The sequence below is a fragment of the Acanthochromis polyacanthus genome, chromosome 14, assembly GCF_021347895.1.
Source record: "Acanthochromis polyacanthus isolate Apoly-LR-REF ecotype Palm Island chromosome 14, KAUST_Apoly_ChrSc, whole genome shotgun sequence".
In the NCBI taxonomy this organism is placed as follows: domain Eukaryota; kingdom Metazoa; phylum Chordata; class Actinopteri; family Pomacentridae; genus Acanthochromis; species Acanthochromis polyacanthus.
Genome location: NC_067126.1, coordinates 31,972,154 through 31,991,935, shown reverse-complemented (window position 1 = coordinate 31,991,935; position 19,782 = coordinate 31,972,154). Strand labels below are relative to the sequence as shown.

The 19,782-nt window shown below is 38.0% G+C and overlaps 1 protein-coding gene across 1 annotated transcript; it reads left to right on the top strand.

Moving 5' to 3' along the window:
* Window positions 1-10,607: 10,607 nt before the first annotated feature.
* On the top strand, window positions 10,608-19,572 carry lnpa (limb and neural patterns a). Its single transcript, XM_022198904.2, has 13 exons — window positions 10,608-10,742; window positions 11,611-11,713; window positions 12,020-12,061; window positions 14,339-14,523; window positions 14,612-14,670; window positions 14,762-14,802; window positions 15,862-15,945; window positions 16,036-16,087; window positions 16,195-16,416; window positions 17,481-17,586; window positions 17,874-17,944; window positions 18,249-18,404; window positions 18,594-19,572. Exons 2-13 carry the CDS (start codon window positions 11,687-11,689, stop codon window positions 18,764-18,766), a joined length of 1,218 nt encoding a protein of 405 aa, XP_022054596.1. The 5' UTR covers window positions 10,608-10,742; window positions 11,611-11,686; the 3' UTR covers window positions 18,767-19,572.
* Window positions 19,573-19,782: the final 210 nt, after the last annotated feature.

Sequence of the window (19,782 nt, the reverse complement as noted above, 5' to 3'; positions counted from 1 at the left end):
GAATAGTCACTCATCTTTGGAAGTGAGGGCTGCCTGACCGGTCACTGAATACTTCCACAAGGGCAGAAATACAAAGCAGAAAGACAGACAGACAGATAAATGTGGTAATAATAAGGACTTATAAAAGTGTTTTAGAGTGGGAGCAAAAGGGCTTTGACCTTTAAATTTGCATATTAAAAACCTAAACTGACTGACCGTGGCAGATTGTCAATTACACACCAGCTAGTCACTTTAAATTTCAGTCAGTTAGCAAAAACAATGGTGAAAATGTCTTTCCCTAAAAGACAGTGTTAGGGGTTGGTTTAAACATAAAGCAATATATAAGTTCACATTCAAAGCAGATTTACTTTAAATGGCATTCATATAAAGCTATACAAAGTAGAGCCATTAAGGGTGGATGCAGTCCATATCTAAGGATATACTTCACCAAGAATGGTTCTAATGCATTATGTATGAACAAACACACGTGTGTTGTCCATTCATATGCTCTGTAAGTTCAAAACAATATTATTTTTTGCAAGATATGATGAAAAAAAATAGTCTATCAGATTTTTAAGTAAATGAGAGCAACAGATGCTAACCTTTAGCCACATTAGCATCACTTTATAGATCACAGTGTTGACCTGTTGACTTCTTGGTTGGTTACTAAGGTCCAGTCCAAGGTATTTCATTAAGTGCTAGGTAGATAGACACAGCATTTACAGCAGTCATTCAGAGTTTTTATATGGTAAATGCTAATGACTTTGATAATCTCATGATTTCATCTAACCACTGTGAGGCTGAATTTGTGGTCTACAATGTATATAATGAAGCACTGCCATGAAATTTGGACAGACACTGATTTTCTGTCTGAAAAATGAATTCTAATAATTTTCCTGATCTTTAAATTGCACCCGTTTGTCATCATCTGGTCGAAATTTTAATGTGTTCAACATTTTAATTTAAGGCTAAATACCCATCAGCCCTGCTGTAACATGTAATTGTTGGTACGTTAACACGGTAATCTCAGACGGTGAGAGACCAGAGAAAATACAGTACAAGCATAATCTGAAAAATATTAGCATATTGACATCATTATTGTGAGCATGTCACATTGCTGACAAACACATTTCAAAGCACTACTGCTATTAAATACAAACTTAGCTGCTAGCATTGTTGTAGACAAATGAAAATGTTCCAACAATTTAAAAATCACAACATCTCACCAAGCACTTCACACGCTGTTTTTCAAACAGTCCATGCTGTAAAGGTAAAAATCAACAAGTATCAATATTTACATATACAATTATCATGTTTCAGTCAATAAGATTATGTCACTGACTTGATGTCTTTAACATTAACGTAAACGGGCAACAGAGATAAACACAAGAACCAGAACGATACTGTCACAGAAGCATTATCCAGTAGACGTTTCAGGAATAAAAAGGTTCAGGAGGGATCATGAACACAATGATACCCTAATTTGTGTCTCACATAAACAGATGAAAACTTTAGTTTATCAATACCCGCATATGGCATGTAAGTCTATGATGGCCAGACAACAAATCTGATTACATCCACCTTATTTCACCTACATTGACAAACAAAACTAATTACCATCTGGAACCCCCTAATTTCACTGCCCTGCACCGAAGCCAGCGGTAGGCAAACAGATCAAATCTGACATCATGGTAGTGTAGCCTTATATTGTGGTAGATATATTGTGATAAACTAAGCTGATATTGTGATGTAAATGGACAAAGAGCTTTGAAAATGAAACAACCATATGGCAACTAAAAATCTCAGTTATTGAAGGAAAGAACTTCAGTCTACTCACACATGATTTATATATGAACTTACCTTTAAAGGAAAACTGATATGAATACTACAGAAACATTCTTAAAGAGTGACTATTTTTAAATTAATCCCAAATTCAGATACACTGCTGGTTCTGAGATTGGGACATTGCAACTGTATCGTATAAGCCTTTACCACTTGGCTCCCAAAATGTCCGGCAACTACAGCTACCAAGATTTGCAAAGAATACCCCATTTGGGTCATCACATGTAGGGAAAAGAAAAGGAGGCTTCAAAAAGTGACACTTGCTTGACCAGTTATGATTCAACTTGAACAGCAGAGTTTGAAGGACACAGTACCTGGATAGGGAGGCCATCGCTCCTTTTTGAGTACTCACGTGCTGCCATTTGAGAGTCTCGGTGAATTCGCTTCCATATCATGTTGCTTCTCCTTGAGGTCTACCGCTTAGTGAGCCCCAGCAAAAGATCAGCCGAAGATGAAATCATCCAGTCTGCACCGCCAATGAATGGAGGAATCTTTCAGTTCAAGGAGATGAACGCATGGATTCCTGAAAGTGAACAAAAGAGTGTTTTTAAAAAAGAACTCGTAGTATTGAGCGAGCAATGGCACAACATTGGATTTACACTGTCTAACTACAACATCCTTTGTTGCAGTCATTTACAGTATACAACAAGAGTAGTACACCCCATGTAAAGTCATTTAAATGTCAAATGATTTCAAATTGTGTCACTTCTCAATAAGTACATTATTTCAAAGTTAAATGTAGAACAGTTTGTCTTATAAACAATCAAAAACAGATGCTTTAGAAAGCCTATAATGGTAATACAGTGTCAAAGTAGGAATTCAATGCAACAATGTAAATATACTTGTGATTTCTATGTCCACATTAGGAAACCTGTGATCTGCAATTAGCTTGATTGCACTAGAACATTCCTACGTTTGAATCTGTGGGCCTCGTCTATCTGCACATCCCAGCTCCACGTGGAAAAACATGTCAGAGGAATTTAAAAATCTGATTGTAAGACTTTAAGGATGGAAAATGTTAAAGTAAGATTGGTAAACAACTTAAAATCAATCAAAATACAGTTACAGCAATAATCCGGAGATATAGCATGAGCCATAGTTCCAACAATAAGAGCTTCGGTGGCCATCCTCCTAAAATGACACCACAGACATTGAGTGACTTTCACAGTCTAGCTTAGAAAGACAGCAGGTGATTCAGACTTGGCATTGTGGTTATCAGTGGAAAACTGAATTTCTGTGACAGCTCAGACAGCGAAAATGACATTGCACAACATCAACCTCTATAGACATTCAAGAAAGAAAACCTTGCTTGTTCTTTAGCAATTAAGTACATGATTAAACTTTGCTAAAATACACACAAAGAAGACACTTGTCTGGCATGATTTGACCATGATTACCAAGGTGAATGCATAGTGCTGACAGTAAAATATGGAGGTTTGAGTGTGATGATATGGAGCTACATATGTTTAAAAGGTGTTGGGAAGGTGACATTTTTAAATGTGCCACGAATGCCTGCGAATACACATTATCAGTCTTCAGAACTTGGCAGAAAAACAACATTCCGGCATGATAACAATCCAAAGCACACCTTCAAAGTAAGAAGAGTTTCTAAACAAGAAACAAAATGGCCTGGCCTTGCATGTTTCCTGAGTTGAATCCAATGAAACACAATGAGAGTATTTTAAAGACAAGGTAAAGCAACACAACCCTTCCAGCAAAGAGCAACAAAAAAAAATAGTCCAAAGAATGACAGAGCAAAGAACAATCTGGATACAAAATATGGAAAATATTTGCACCCCTCCTGCCCCCCCCCCAAAAAAAATAAATCACAATTTAATATGTTAAAAAAAACATTCAGTTTTAAAAGTGGACAATATACCTAAATTAGTACCCAGCGCTGACCAGCCAGAAACATCCTACATCACCTTTCCAATTACTGCAGGCTACCTAAATGTTGCAGTTTAGATTTTAATTAATATCCACTATACTACAACCACTGTAGTCAAAATAGCATCCAGGCCTCAAACAAAGTTACAACAGCAATAATGCACCCGTGTTTAAGTGACCTGCTGTGACCATGAAATCTTTCAGCCACCACAGCGAAACAACAAAAGACTGCAAACACTCAACAAACAAACATTTCATGGAAAAGTACAATGATAAACAGACCAGTGTAATGCTAAAGTTTCTACTTAATTATCAAGCTTACGACAATGTTTTTCAACGAAACGTACTTACCATAAAGCTGACATGGCCTACACTTTGCACACAAATGTGAAGTTATCCAGGTGAACATTGAGCAGGTGGCCGCAAAGACTGACACGTTAGAACCTGCTAGCAAACGCCACAGCCGCGCCAAAATTTGAGTCAAACTATTCGCTTCCGGGTGTGAAAAACACGCCTCCTGTGACCTGCGCAGATTTCACCTTACCGGAACTTGACTCGCCAATCACCTGTCAGCGTCAAAGAGGGGGCGGAGCTAGCCTTTCATCCCAGAAATACTATACCTCCACATTAATATAATACAAATTACACAAATAATACACATACACCGATCTGCCAAAACATTAAAACTACTAACAGTTGAAGTGAGGAACATTTATTATCTCGTTACCATTATGGCTATTATGGCAAATGTGGAGGAGTGAGATATTTCGGCCTGTGCTGCATTCATGGGTAACTGGAATTTCCCTCCGTCACCCCATTTTCCCTCAAATTTACAGCCTGCAAAGTAAACTGTAGGAGCCTCTCCTGTTAATGAGTTTTAGCTGTACATTTCTAAAGCAGGTATGCTCAACTTGCTTTACCCTGGGGCCATGTTTGCAAAATAACATGACGTCAGGGCCATTTAATACACACCAACGATATTTATTAGATGAAATAATAAATATAAAAAAGATCCATAATTATTTTTATGGATCGTAATTATTTTTTAAAATTTTCTTTTAAATTATTATTAACTGTCTTCTGACATTATTGAACATTTACTATACAAACAAACAAAAAACAAAAAAACAAAAAAACAAACAACTTGGCCAATGGGCTGTAAGTTGAGCATCACTGGTAAAATATTATACAATGTACCTTTAGTCACTTTATCAGTTTTCAGTTTCTTTAGTTAAGTGAATTATGTATCTGCTTGTTGTCTGTTGTCTTGTTTCTTCAAGTTTATGCATTGAACATAACAAATTATGGAAAATTTTGCACTTTAGAGATCTGATTTCCCACTTCCATAATACACCAAATGCAGTATAGATTCAAGTTAGCAATTCATTACAATTGTGTTCCCTGATGGCAGTGGCCTCTTTCAGCAAGACAGTGCACTTGTTCAGGATTGTTTTGAGGGACCTGGCAAAGACTTCAAGGAGATATCTTGGTCTCCAAATTCCCTACATCTCAGTATGATCGAGCATTGGTGGAAAAACTAGTCCCATCAATGACAGCTGTACAGGACATTAGCCAGATATTCCTGTTACATTGCTAGTTATATTGGATGTTTCCACTGCACTACAATAAATTAAAATTCTTGGTTCTTTAAGGCAGAAAAGATCCATTTACTGCACTGCAAATGTCTGAAGACTTTACAGATCTATTTTTCCAGTTCACGTTCTCTTGTTAACTGATTCTGAGAAATTTAGTTCACATAACTTTTCTATTTCTAATATGGCACAATGCAAAGGAACATCTCTCTCAGTCAAACGTTTTGTTTTGTTTTAAGATAGAAACCTGTGGTTGGTAAGCACAATGGACCAAATCAGAAAGCAATACCACTGCTCATGCTGCTGTTGAAGTGCAATACTACTCAGCTGAAACAAACATCTTACTATTACATTTATATGCCGACCCACAGTGTCCCTATAAAAGTCTGTCTAAGGCAGGAGAGATAATGTCAAAAGAGTATCAACACAGTGAAGAAACTTTACTTCTAAACAAAACTCAAGAGAAGCTTCACCTTCCCTTCCCATACTTCTTATTTATCCAACCTCTCCTAATTGCTAGTCACACACTTTGGGGACCCTGTTGCCCAAAGAAACCCATTTTTCCCCAGTTTTTTCCCCAAACATGAAAAGCCATGGCATGTAACTGCACATCTTTTTGTCTACCTGTGATCTTTAATAATAACTAAAGTTTATGAAAAAAAAACATCAAGAGATCCATACTGGATTTCATAGACATTTTGAGTAATGCTTGGACTATTATTTCTCTACTTTTGTTTGTTTTTAACAATGTGTGTCTCAACTGAACACTGTGCAACAATTGTTCTCATAGCTTGTACTTCCAAAAAGCCTTGCTGACAAGATGTTGTTTATACATAAGAATAAGTGAAGATGGTAAGGCAAGACTTAGACCAGCTCTTGAGGAGTGAGAATCCCCAACACTTCATCTTTTTTTTATTTGTGACTAGCAAAAAACATTAGCTTGTATTAGGTGGTGCCAGGTGTTTCATGAACTCCTAAACCTCCACAGCCCTCCTTATGCACTGAGTGGCTATAGCACTGACAGGTGAAGTGAATAACACTGATCATCTTGTTGCAGTGCACTGTTCTACTGGGAACCTTAAGGTCTGGAATTCATGTGGATGCTCCTTAGACACGCTAAACAGTAGACCAAGCTCACCTCCCGAAGGCAACAGCATTCATGAAACGTCACCAGCCTCCCTTTGCAGAAAATACCCCCTACAACCCTACTGAAACTGCCCAGAAACGACTCAAGGAACACAAACAAGAGCCACGTGTGTTGACCTGGCCTCCAACCTCTTCATATCACAATCCAACCGAGTATCCATGGGACACAAAGGACCTGCTGCCAGCATGCCAGTGCCAGAGACCACAGGACATCCTCAGAGGTCCTGCCTCCATGGCACAATGTGTCAGAGCTATTATGGCTCCAATGCAGGAATCCATACAATATTCAGCATGTGGTTTTAATGTTGTGGCTATATTGGTACCAAACTGGCACTGGACCAAACCATCAGTGGGGAAGATCACTGTAGACATGCATATGAATGGACAATTTAGTCAAAAAAATTTACAGTTTATATAATTCTGTTCAAATATGGCAAAACATATCGAGAGCCAAACCTCAATGTAACCACCAAATAAACACCAAAGCCAAGACAAGTGCTTAACTTAACATCTAACAGCACTGTGAGATAACAAAACAAGGCTTCCTGGAGCAGTGAGGCTTTGCACCCAGTTGTTTTGCCATAAGACTCATTACTCAAAGCCTCATTTAACACAGTGTTCCCTAGTGACACCTACTGGTAAAAATATAATTAGGAGCAGCTAAATCATTATCATACATACACAGATATGTTGCAGCACCTCATGCTTCTGCTGGATCCAGTGCAGATTCTTTACATGTCTTTGTTAAGTTTCATAAACTGTTATCAGCATGAGCATCATTTTTTATAAATACTAGATTAGTTGCAGGACACTGATAAATAATGGGATAGATATATGACATTGTACCTTTCTTGCAAATATGTAAACATATTCTTGTTTGTTCCTTGTGTATTCTGACGGTAACCATATGACAAATAATACAAGTTGTGGTCTGCAAGTAACAATTAAAAAAAATCAGAAAACAGGAGAAAATAAAATGGACAAAACAGTAATAAAAATATTAATTTGAATTAGCAGTAAACAGAGTAAAGTGCTGACACATGTGGTATTTAGTCAACTGCTGGCCCTAAAGAAGCCAAGATTTTTAAAGCTAGGATCAAAAATGATTATACAAATCTGCAGAAACTGCTAAAAGTTTATCATCAAAAATGCAATTCTCAGAGAAATGATGAAAGTATCACACATACCAGTTCAAAATCTATTAATGGCTTCAGTAGAAACTGTGTAAGTAGCTACTCAACGTAAACTTCAGAGTCTTGTATGATATGTGACATAAGAACAGCTAACATTAAACAACATACAGACTTTTAATAAAGGCCTGAAATTTCTGCCACATAACAATTACCATTTCTTGCAAGGGCACCATTGCTGCATCCTGGGCTTAACAATTCCCAAAATGATTGTCATTAGTTTCAAGAAATAAAAACATGCCAGAATGTTATTCTCTAATAACAAATTGTTGTTACAGTGCAGCAAATCATCCTCAGTGCTGATACAGACACTGACACTATGTAAGATTATCTTTAAAACCATGCTTACCTAGCCATGCCACTGAAGTTACACCTTTTGCTATAAAATGTTTATTTTTGATTGTGGAAAACTAAAAGAAAAGGTGAAGGCAGAAATAATCACAGCTCACATTAAATGAGAAAAATCATGTACATGCTTGCCTGATAAGCCAGTGGGAGGTCTTACTCTCACCAGCTGCATCTTTACAAGTCTTTGCAATGACCAAACAGTTCAAACAGGCACGCCACAAAAACACTGGCCACTGGTTGACCACAAGCACCAAACAATGGCCAAATGGTGCTGGAAGGTTGTCAGCTTGGTGTTGTGGAGCCTTTAGTCTTTTCTCTGCCGAAGCCTCATTAGTTGGGAGAGTTGTGGGATTCACTCAATGTCCTGTCCTTTACACCCTTCTGATGTCTGTGATTAAAAAAAAGTATATGTGCTTTGATGAACACGAGATAGTTGATAACTACAAAACTGTTTTTAAATCAGCCTGTCAAACTGTCCTTTCAAAGAGTGTTTGGGACACATAATAATGGTGCTGCATGTAAATGAGATCCAAAATGACTGAAATTAAATCTAAATGGCTCACGTTTTCCATTAACTGCGCTCTAATTAAAGTTTGATGTGATGCACTGGGTCCCAACAAAATGTGACCTGCCAGTTCTGTATACACTCATGCGCCTACTGTCTGATAAAGGGATTACGTGCAGGGCTCTGTCGGCTGTGAGCAATCATATTTGTTCTGTCTTGGTCAATAAACAAGAACATGGGCTTGTTTGCATACACTACAGAATTTAAGCATTTAGTTAACTTGCCAGTTTTTCATAAAAGTCATGACACGCAGGCATTGACTGCTGTCATTTTCTTTTTAGGTCTTTCAGCCTTTATTGACAAATGACTGTCAGAGACAGACATGAAACACAGAGGTGAGGGAGATGACACGCAGCAAAAGTTTCAGACTGGAATCAAAGCAGACTCAGTGCAATTATAAGGTGTCCCTGTTACTACCACAGTTTACATATAAACTGTATTTAATCAGGTGACCTCACTGAGACCCTGAGAACAACACAACAAATTTCTTCTTATGACAGACTCAGTCACCCAAAGGCACAAATATACAACATTCAGATTTCAAAGCTGTCTTTTTCTGATTAAACACTAATAGTATATCCAGCCTAAGACAGTGTTTTCCAAGTTTTATGTCCAATACCCATTCATTTATTGCAGGCAGAGCATGCTACACTCGGCCCAGAAACCCTAAAACCTCAAAAATAAATGGCCAAAGCTGGTTGTCAGGTAACTCTAGTCTAAAGTGTAGAATGCAGTGAAAACTCTGATTTCTGCTTGAATCAGAAACATGTTCAATACAGTTTCAGTTGTACCTCTAATGAGAAGTTTCTGAGGAGACGTCATATCTTGGCTGAGCTGGAGTGTATAGATTCTACCCAAGACCCTGCCATTGAAGTATAATTCCATCTCAAGGTGATCTGATTACCTAAAACAAGATGTTGTCAATATATGGTATGATTTTCAGCAATTTAAGAGAGTTAAATGAAATGGGTACAGTCTAAAATCCAAAATAATGTTGGGAATGCAGTCCTTTCATTATGACTAAAGTCACTAAATTGGTGTAGTTGGTAAAAAGTTGGGCATTTGAAAAAATGCTGCAGCATCTGTAGGTCCTGAAAACATTTTTGTGGTCCACTACCAGAATTAAATTTTACATTTTGATGATCTTCAACAGGAGCTGTACAAATAGCCAAAAGTGAATGAATGAAAATCCTAAATATTCGTACCTGTAAATGATCATTGCCCTTTGAATTGTTTTATCACCTGCAGTGAATTCATGTCCAAGCATTTTTTGTCCAAAAATCAAACAGTAAATGTATTGTACTAAACTTGGGCAGTTAAATTAAATTATTTCAATCTCACTGCAGTTATGGGAACATGTTCCTGTTTCCATCGTTTAGTCCATTTTTACATTTATGTTTTCAGCAAATAATGAGCGGTTTGTGATCTGCTCTAGCTTTTATGGGCAGCCTCAGGCCAGTGTTGTGTTCACACACTCACAAATCTTGAAGAGTTTTATTTCTAATTTGATGTGTTCCATTTGAAAATTAAAACATCAGCACAGTACATTTTAAGTGTTTGATAAGTTTGATTAGAGGTGGTACTTTCTATGTAAACCTAATGAACCTAATGCTTACTTTGTATTTGCAGCATAGCGCATTGCATGATATATGTTTATTTTTTCTTTTTCTTGAAGGCAACTACTACTATTACATTTCATTCATTTTGCAGACACGTTTGTCCAAAGTGACATAAGTTTCTGGCATACAAATACAACCATTTTGGGTTAATATCTTGCACAATGATCCTGTAACATGCGGATGGAGAAAGCATTTTGGATTGAACCAACATCTTTGCAATAGCTGGCCAGTCAATACTACTGGTAGAGCCAACTGATATTAAAAATACACAGACTTCCATTACTGCATGCCACTTACACAGCTTGCGTGTTAAATTTGTTAGCCCATCTTGCTTTCAGAAGACATTCAGTTCTGTTCCATGTGTGCAATTGGACCCTTAGAACTAGTTTAATCACTGACTGTATATGAGTGGGCCCAGACAGACAGACCAGACCCCCGTGGAGGCCCAGGAGCGCTCAGGTTCCACGCTGGTCTGTGGACACTCCCCCAGGCTGGCACACACACCCTCCGCCTAAAGACAGCAGGACTGCCTCCCTGCCACAGGCTGTTCAAGCCGGACAACTCCGCTGCCAAGGTAAATATAAGCACCCTTCTATTTACAGCCACGGAGCTGTTACTCATTCACTTTTCCATCCGCATAATTCGGCTTCGCTTGTTTTCTACAAAGTCCGAGTAAACTTTAGCCACGTTAGCTGCTCTCTGTTATCAGGATGAACCGCGGGCTGCAGCAGTCTTAGCCTCGCTAGCTAGCGGCTACATAAAGTTAGCTAGTATTACCATAGTGCTAATGACGTGGATGTATTAGAGGTTATGAAGTTATTTAGGAAAGTGTAGCTGAACACAGCGACATGACAGACATTCACGGTGCAGCTCCAGGTACCGTTAGTTCATCAGTGATTTTTGCTAATGGCGCCGAAAACACAGTGAAGTTGTTTAGGTTTGCTAATGTGAGTTAGCAAGGGCGACCTACTTCAGCCTGGTCACTGTGAAGCTTTTGAAAACACTGTTTGAATGTATATCACAGATGGCATATGAAGACTGATGTAAATGACGTGTAGCAGTCAAACAAAGTGCTGTTCAAGTGTTTGCGTGGGAGTCTTACCTAATGTACACGGAAGACAGTTATTTAGAATGTTGTGTCATTGCTCTACATCATATTAAAATATATTCCAGCTACTTTATTGACCCCGTTTCACGTTAACTATATAATTAAGGCTTGATTAAAGCATATCAGTGCAATAAAACTCAACTGCACCATAAACAGCATGCTCCAAAGTGACTGTGATGTTGTCGCTATCTCTTTATCAAAAGCTGAGCATTATAACATTCATGAAGATAGTTTATTTTAAGAAGGCTGTATTTTACTGCACCAGCTGCATCTCCATGTACCTAATATATTGGCAGTCGAGTATGTATTCACAGCCCATCACTGCTGTCAACAGGTGGAGAGATAATCTGTGAGAGAAAACCAGAGTACGGTCCCAGTAAGACAATATCCTGCTGTTCCTCTTCAGCAACATGGGGGCTGTGTTCTCACGATGGAGGGTTAGTATTCAAAACTTTGCTTATTTTGTCTTTCTGTCATTCCGTTTCGCAAGTATCTTTTTCTAATACACCAAACTTTACAGACAGACAGTCACCATATGTTTCAGATATTTCAAATGTTTATGCTCCTGCTGGTAACACATATTATCATACAAATAAACACACACCACAGACAAATGTGTAAAAGTAGGAAGAAGAAAAAAGGAAGTTTCTCGATCCTTTCAGGAAGTTGCTTGCAGAGAAGAGAACTGTTGTTTGCAAAGTGTCATGTTTTAGTCTCTGTGACTCAAAATCTTTGTCTTACAGGCTAAACCATCCACTGTGGAGATTTTGGAAGGAATTGACAAGGTATGCTTTACTCAAACAAAAAAGGAAACATTCAGTCTAGACTTGTCAGATGCTTACATTGCCAGAAATTCACAGAAGTGTTTCTGTGTGCATGTAGTGTGAAATAACATACTATAGAATGACCAAAGCCCAGCAAATCCATGCTTTAAATGCTTTGGAGCATTTACTGTTTAATCTGCACTGTGGGACTCAAGCACAATACGAGAAACCATAAAGTGTGACAATTTTATTATATCAGGGATACCAACTTGAACAAGAAACCGTGTCGCAAACTTGGCTAAAAGAAGGGGTGTATATAGACTTAAAAAATAGATTAGTAATGCATTCTAACTCAATCAGATAGAGATATTTTAGAATAAGGTTTAATTTAGGTGCATTCATACTTGCGGACACAAATGAGACTTTATCAGTGAAACTGACCGTAGGCATGTAATGATGCCCAGGGATCTTCATAAAGCCCACACAGTCCAGAATCACCCTCTTCTTCTGATCAGACTACTCACTCAGCTCAGATTTATTCTCACAGTTATTTTCACTTTGGCACCACACTAAGTGGGACAGATCAAGGGAAGGTTACTGGTAAATTGGAGATTTGCCTATGCACTGCATAAAGGTAAATTCATTACAACTTTTGTTTCCATTTTGCTGGAAAAAGTAAAGAGAGAAAGTTGTGCTTGCTGTGAACAAGTCAAACTTTTGTTATTTTACCTAAACCACTTCTTTTGGAGGTCAGATATATTGTCATGAATTTATGCATGTTTGCTTTAAAAACAACTGCATGGTTAGTGGATGTCATGTATGTGACATGTTAATCCTCATATCTGATGTGGACAAAATGCTGTATAAGCATGCATCTTTTGACCATAAGCAAATGTGTCAGTGGATGTTAAATTGGCTCCTCATTTGCTGAGTGATGGGGCTTTACTGATCTTCTGCAGCTAAGCTAGTGTTAGGCTATTTCCAGCAGCCGTCCTTGGAGCAGAGACCACATGGCTTCTTCATGTCAGGAAGATGTCAGGGGGCATTTAAGTTGTACTGAGATGAGTGATTTGTATGTTTGTTTTGTCTGCAAAAATCCTGTCAACTGTTATAAACTCATATGCAGCATTATTGCACACATGCAAAGACAAACATGCACGATGTTCCTACGGTGAGGTCCGTTCATCCAGGGCTCAGAGTGACACACACACATGTTACAGTTGAACCATAGTAACCAAGAGTGGGTCCCATTTTGTGCAGTAGCTATTTTTGGATGGGCTTGTCAGCTCTCCAAAGCAGTGGTGTAGCATTTCCATTTAAATCTTAAGATGAATTACCTGTTTGTTAACTGTGGAAATAATAATGAACGACAGGGGTAGGTTTGTCTTTTAGCAGGAAGGGTATCTAATCATGATTAGACCAAAACATTCACTTGGCATGCTCCTGGTTAATGGGCAGGTTGGATTGTACTTCTCTGTGTTGTGTGGTGTGGTGTCAGTGTTGCTAAAGACACATGGGTTGTTTGTCAAAGGTTGGACTCTTAACCCTGGTAGAATTTGCATCCATTTACATCTGTGCAGAAAGGTGACACCATGCACAGTACTGAGAGACATGACACTACGGCAGAGGCAAGACCACAGAATTCACAGGATGACATGCCAAGTTCAACGTTCTGAGTGTTCGCTATTGTACAATATCCTAGAGCCATGTCAAATGGTTATTTTTTTTCTGGGACTTTTGCTATGTTTTAAGTTCATTCTATTATTAATTCCCTTAAATATTATTGATAGAATAATTATTAATGATGGCCCAGTCCAGCTTGAAAAGCGCTGTGAAACTTGCCTTTCATTTTGTTGATGTAGACCTGAGAGCAGCAACATGTCGCTTAAAAGATGTTAATAAAGATAGCATGTTTCTTATCAGTGGAAGATGGACCTTAGTTAATGATTTCTTTGTCTCACTTGTTGACCTGTGGAACACCCATGAGTAGTTAGATTGTTGAAAATGTCCTTTTATTAAATTCATTTTTATTAATGATTAATTTCTTTTCAAAAAGTCCAGAATGTTTTGATGATGTCATATCACAATATGAATAAAGTACTGATAATTTCATAAATGCAGAACTGCAGTTCACATGCATTTACTATATGAGACTAAAGTTTAAATATATGCAAACACTTGTGGTTAACCTTCAGAAACTTGTGTTGATTGCAGTTTGAATGGGTTTGTTTGTGTTTCCAGTCACTGTCATAATAAGATCAAATGTGTGTTCTCACGTAGTTCATTTTTCCTTCACAGGATATTCAGATTCTTGAAGACTATAGTGAGAAGTATCAAAGGCAGTTAAAGATATGGGTTGGACGACTGCTTCTGTACTCGTCTCTTCTGTGGATCACTTCCATAGTTGTGTATTTCTGGTACCTGCCCGAACAGTTAATGGGACGCCTCATATTGTCTCTTCCCTTCCTAATATTTCCGCTTTTGTAAGTATGCAGGATAGTTCATTGTATTTTTACTACACTAAAACTGTGATGTAACCGAAAAACATGTTTTTCTGTTTTATTTTTTCAGAGTGTGGTTGCTTCGAAAACTGCTCATAGTTCTTTTTTCACGAAGAACAGAAAAAAATAGTAAGATTCTTTCCCCTGTTGATACATAACAGCCTGTTAATGTTTTTTTTTCTGTATGTTCGAATTTGAAATGTAAATACGTTTTTTTCAGATGACAAATTAGAGGATCTTAAAGCACAGAAAAGGAAAATAGTAAGTGACAATTCTCATATTTATCCAGTTTCATACATTTCAGGGTTTTATAGAGAGCACAATGGAACAGCATAGCAGAAAAAAATAAGATTCGGTGCAACACAAATTCTGCTAAAAACTCTGGTGAACAGTTTCTTTAAGTATTTAACAGGTATTCTAAGCATCTTGGAGAACTTTGCCACAGTCTGAAAATGATTTAGGCTGTCTCAGTTGCTTCTTTCATTTCATGCTATTCCAGACTGACTGAGTGACATTTAGATCAGGGCTTTGTGGAGCTCTATGTTTTATTGTTTCAAGTAGTTATAAGGACATTACAAAAGTTCTGTGGAAGTTTAAAAAATAAATTGTTGTGCATCTTTTCCCTGCACAAATGTTAAAAAAGTGGGAAAAAACCATGTTATATAACTCTTTGTCTGTAGAACACAGTCATGTTCATTCTTGGTCGTCCTCCATTGCAGTAAAAAGTCATATTTCACTCTATAGTTGTGTAGAAAGCTGTGTAGTCGTGCTTTTCTGTATCTCCTCAGCAGTTTGCAGCGAGATACTTGCTAATCTAGGATTTGTGCATACAGCATTTGATTGGTGCAATGACTTAATCCAGTAAACCACTCTGCTAATGTCATTTTAATTAATAGCATTTAGTACAGGAAAGAAATAAATCTGAGAAATTGCTTGTCATCCTCTGTCAAGTCTAATAACTTTCAATAATTAGGGCTGATGGATTTTCACACTCTCCATTATCGAAGTAGTGAATGTAATTATTCTTCATATTATATGTAAACATTTAGAAATCTTCTGTTTGTTTTAAATGAAGATGTACAATTCAGTGAAGAAACTTTGTGCTGCCCTTTCTCAGTCACTTTTACTTGTAATGTTATTGTAGATGATTTGAACATATTCATATTTGTTTAGAAATGCTCAGTAATTACACGAAATGATCATCAAGTAATTACTCAGGAATATTGCTCCTAATACAGGAATGCTTTCTCCCTGTAATGTTTTGAAAAAAACATTGAAGCATTTGTCCTTGTAATACCTTTTTATTCTTTTTTTTTCCAGCTTGAAGAAGTCATGGAAACTGAGACGTATAAAAATGCTAAAATGATATTGGAGAGATTTGATCCTGATTCCAAGAGAAAACACGTGAGTTATTTTGTTTTTTAAATTTATGTAAGCCAAACTAACTGTGTTGGTTTTATGCACTTTTTGTGTTAAATCATTATCTGCTTGTAGGAACTTGAATCCACTCCAGCCGGACCTCAGATGACTCCAAAACCAGGACAAGGTAGCCTTGAGTTTTGAAGCTTCTTCAGAAGACTGCACCATTTGCCCTACTTCTGCTCTGGCATTTCTTTCTATTGTTAAGCAAACCTGCAATGTTTTCTGTGTTAGAGCTTCGCCAGCGTAATGTCATCCCAAAGACCCCCCCAGTGATGGTGAATCCTGCAAACGCTGCTGCTGCCCGCCCTCCTCTTGCCTCTGGGCCCACCTATCCTGGACGATCTTCCCACTCTGCTCCAGGTGGACCCCCAGAGAGGAGCCTGTCAGCTATGGCTGCTCAGCAGAGCTTGATGAGGAAGCCTGTGACCCCTGGAACACCTGTTCCAGGAGTCGGTGAGTTACCTGCACACAGGGGGACCGGATCATAATGTGGTCGATTAAGGTGTGATTTACTCTTCCCTGGCTCTGTGTCCCTTGTTGCTCAAAGCTCTGTGGTGTGTGTTGTCAGCAGGGCTGTGGTATGTTATGCCGTAGTTGTAGTGGGTAATTGTAGGAATGTATGATTAAACCATCTTATTAAAAGGTCCAAACGTTTCTTGAAGAGGTGTAAAGTTGTGAACCGACACTGGAAATTGGCTGCAACTTTTACATACTGTAAGAAATTATATTCATACAAGTCTTTAGCAGCTTATAAAGATTTAAAACAGATAGGCAACGAGATAAAAATGTGTATGTGGAAGACATCTGTGGAGTGTAGAGGTATTGAATATTCAGTATTAATTACTTCTGGACTATGACCACTCAATAGAAAAAATGTAAATAGGTTGAAACAGTAAAGGAAATGTGCTTGCAGAGTAGAGGAAGCTGCATGCTGTAATTGCCATGTGGAATGCCAACTGTGAGATATGCACGATGCAAAATTACATTAACTATGATTAATTAGCCAGACCTGCGTTTGTTCTCTGGGCAACGGTGGTGGAATCTCACTAAATGTCTTTTAATGCTTACTGAAATTGCCTTTGGCATTGGGAACACCTCACAAATGGTTTACATGACTTGATGTTATCACCTGCTTCTGTTGAAAATTGAAAGTGAAAAGCAATTTGATACAAAGAGTCACCACAGAGTTTCCATATGTTGGTAAATTAATAACCAGCAGGATACTGAGACTCTGCCAAGTCTCACAGAAATGACCAGTCATCTTCCTATGATTGCTCTTGATGTTAGATTATATTAATTACTACTCACCCACACAGCAGGGACCCGGGACGTGCTTTGCAAGTGAGAGCTGACGTTAAGTCATTAAGAAAAAGGGGCAGGTTTTTGTCAAATTCATCATGGTTTATGCAAAAAAAAAAAAGCAGTTTCACAGAGTTGTTACTGTAAGCTGCCTTCTGTTCATTGAAGTCTGCGTTTTAGACTGCAGACTGTGTCTAACAAGCATTGATGTTGTGCAGGGATGCACCCCCCAGGACCACCACTGGCCAGACCCGTCCTCCCAAAGGAACGGGGGGCTATGGACAGAGTCATTGAGTATCTTGTTGGAGATGGCCCTCAGAACAGGTACACAACAATCTCCATGGCCTAAAACATGCACAGTCTGTGTTTGATGTAGTTTCTTTTGCATATTACAAAAAAGTAATAAATCACTTAGTATGATACATTTTATAAATTAAAAATCTGCCAGATGTTTTGCTTGTGAGATTAGTCTTACAGTGCAGATAGCCTTCTAAAAGTAACAGTGAACTAATTCCATGTTTTTAATCAAAACATTTTTATTCTGTACGTCATGTAATGCCAGTTCACGTACTGTTCACTGTCTTCACTGGATTGTCTTTCCTTTCTCGTAGATATGCTCTCATATGTCAGCAGTGTCTGTCCCATAACGGCATGGCATTAAAAGAAGAATTCGAATACATCGGTGAGACTTTGAGAATCGCAGCACCCTTTGTCAGTCTCCATCAAACACTGTGCCTTCATTTGCCCTCCAGCATTTGGCAGCGTAGTATATCATATGGCTCTTAAATGCTTCTGCCACGACCAACTCCTATAAGCAAAATCGGAACAAGATTGAATATGCAAAGTGGTGCTACACATCAATCTGAAATGTTTATGCATCTCAGGCACTTTTTGTCATCGCTTCATATTCATATATATTAATCTATGTCTGTTTCGGAATGCATTAATGGGGTTACATAAACTATATTTTATTTGTGGTGTTACAGCATTCCGGTGTGCATATTGTTATTTCTTGAACCCTGCAAGAAAGACCAGGCCTCAGGCACCGAGACTCCCCGAGGTGACCGGTGAACTGAAGATGTCATCTGAGGCCCCGTTGCCATCGTCTGGTGCCTACATGGATGACGTGCAGAATGTTTTAGGTGATGATGACTAAAGCAGCTTTTGTCCACACAGTCCATATGACTCTAAAATGTTAAAGCAGATTTATATATAAAATAAAATTCTCTTGTGGTTGCATACAACAGGCATTTTCCTCTCTTTCCTGTATTTTTTAATGCTTGTTTGAAGTGCATTCAAACCTATACTGAAAAACTATCTCTAATTATCAGAGAAAACCAAGCTTGCTGATGTCCCTGCTGGAACAGATACCCCAGAGCCAGACACACCAACAACCACAGAGCTGAGTTCTGCGTCAGACAGGCAAAACACCCCAGAGTCACAAGACCTGCCCTCTGAGAAATCTGACGAAGAGCATGATTCGTCTGCCATGGAAGTGGAATAAAGCAAAAGAGTGGTGATTTCAACACAAGTCAGGCTGGAACTTTGTTCTTTCTTTAAAAAAAAAACAACGTAATAGCAGTTAGCTTCTAAGTAAATGCCGTAAGTTTGAATAGCACAATAACAACCCAGCTGTTAATGTGCTTCTCAGATTACAGAATGCCCTTTATTTGCTTTTATAGCTCGAGCAATAGTAATGAACTGAAAATGAAATTGCTTAGCGCTAACGTTTGATAGCAGCTGCCAAACCCCCTTATTCAGTGTGATTATATGTTCATAACAGATTAGACTGAATTCATTTTGTTGTTTTTGATGTTGTTTAGGAAAAGTCTGTTTCAGTGTTTTCTTTTCTTTCTATATTTTATTTGTTTTTGACTGAATTTCTGACATTATTCTATCTAGGTTAATGGTAAACAAAAACTATATTGTGGGGAAAGTTTTATTTATGGGAAATTATTTATAAATATTTTTCTATAATGCTGAACCTTTCATGACGGTGTTAACTGGGGTACGTTGCAGCACAGAGGTGCTAACATGTTTACACAAATATGGTACCGCAATAGGAATGCACAGACAGTATGTATTTATTGCTAAAAGAGAGAAAAGCAAATTTATGTGAGTACTGTGCACCTGCCATAAGTGCCTTTTATATTTTAAGCCTCTGCTTCAGAGGGTTGTTGCTAAAAACATTTTTACATATAGACAATAAAGTCATTGAAGTGTTTTCAGTCTTAAATGACCGCATTTGCTGACTGAATGTATGAATTCCTTTGCTGTAAAAATATTACTAAATAAACTTATGAGAGCAGATCTTCATCTGGATACATGTTTCTATATATACTAAAGTAAAGTTGATGACTGCTGCATTTTAAGAGCGATTCCACATTAACTTCAAAATAACATGAGCAGCCGCACTAACAGCCCCCATTTATTTCTGTTACCTGTATTGTGTCTTCTTGTATTTGCTGTATTTTAAACCGGTGCCCATTTTCTTCTCTGTCCAGCTTCTCACCAAGGCCC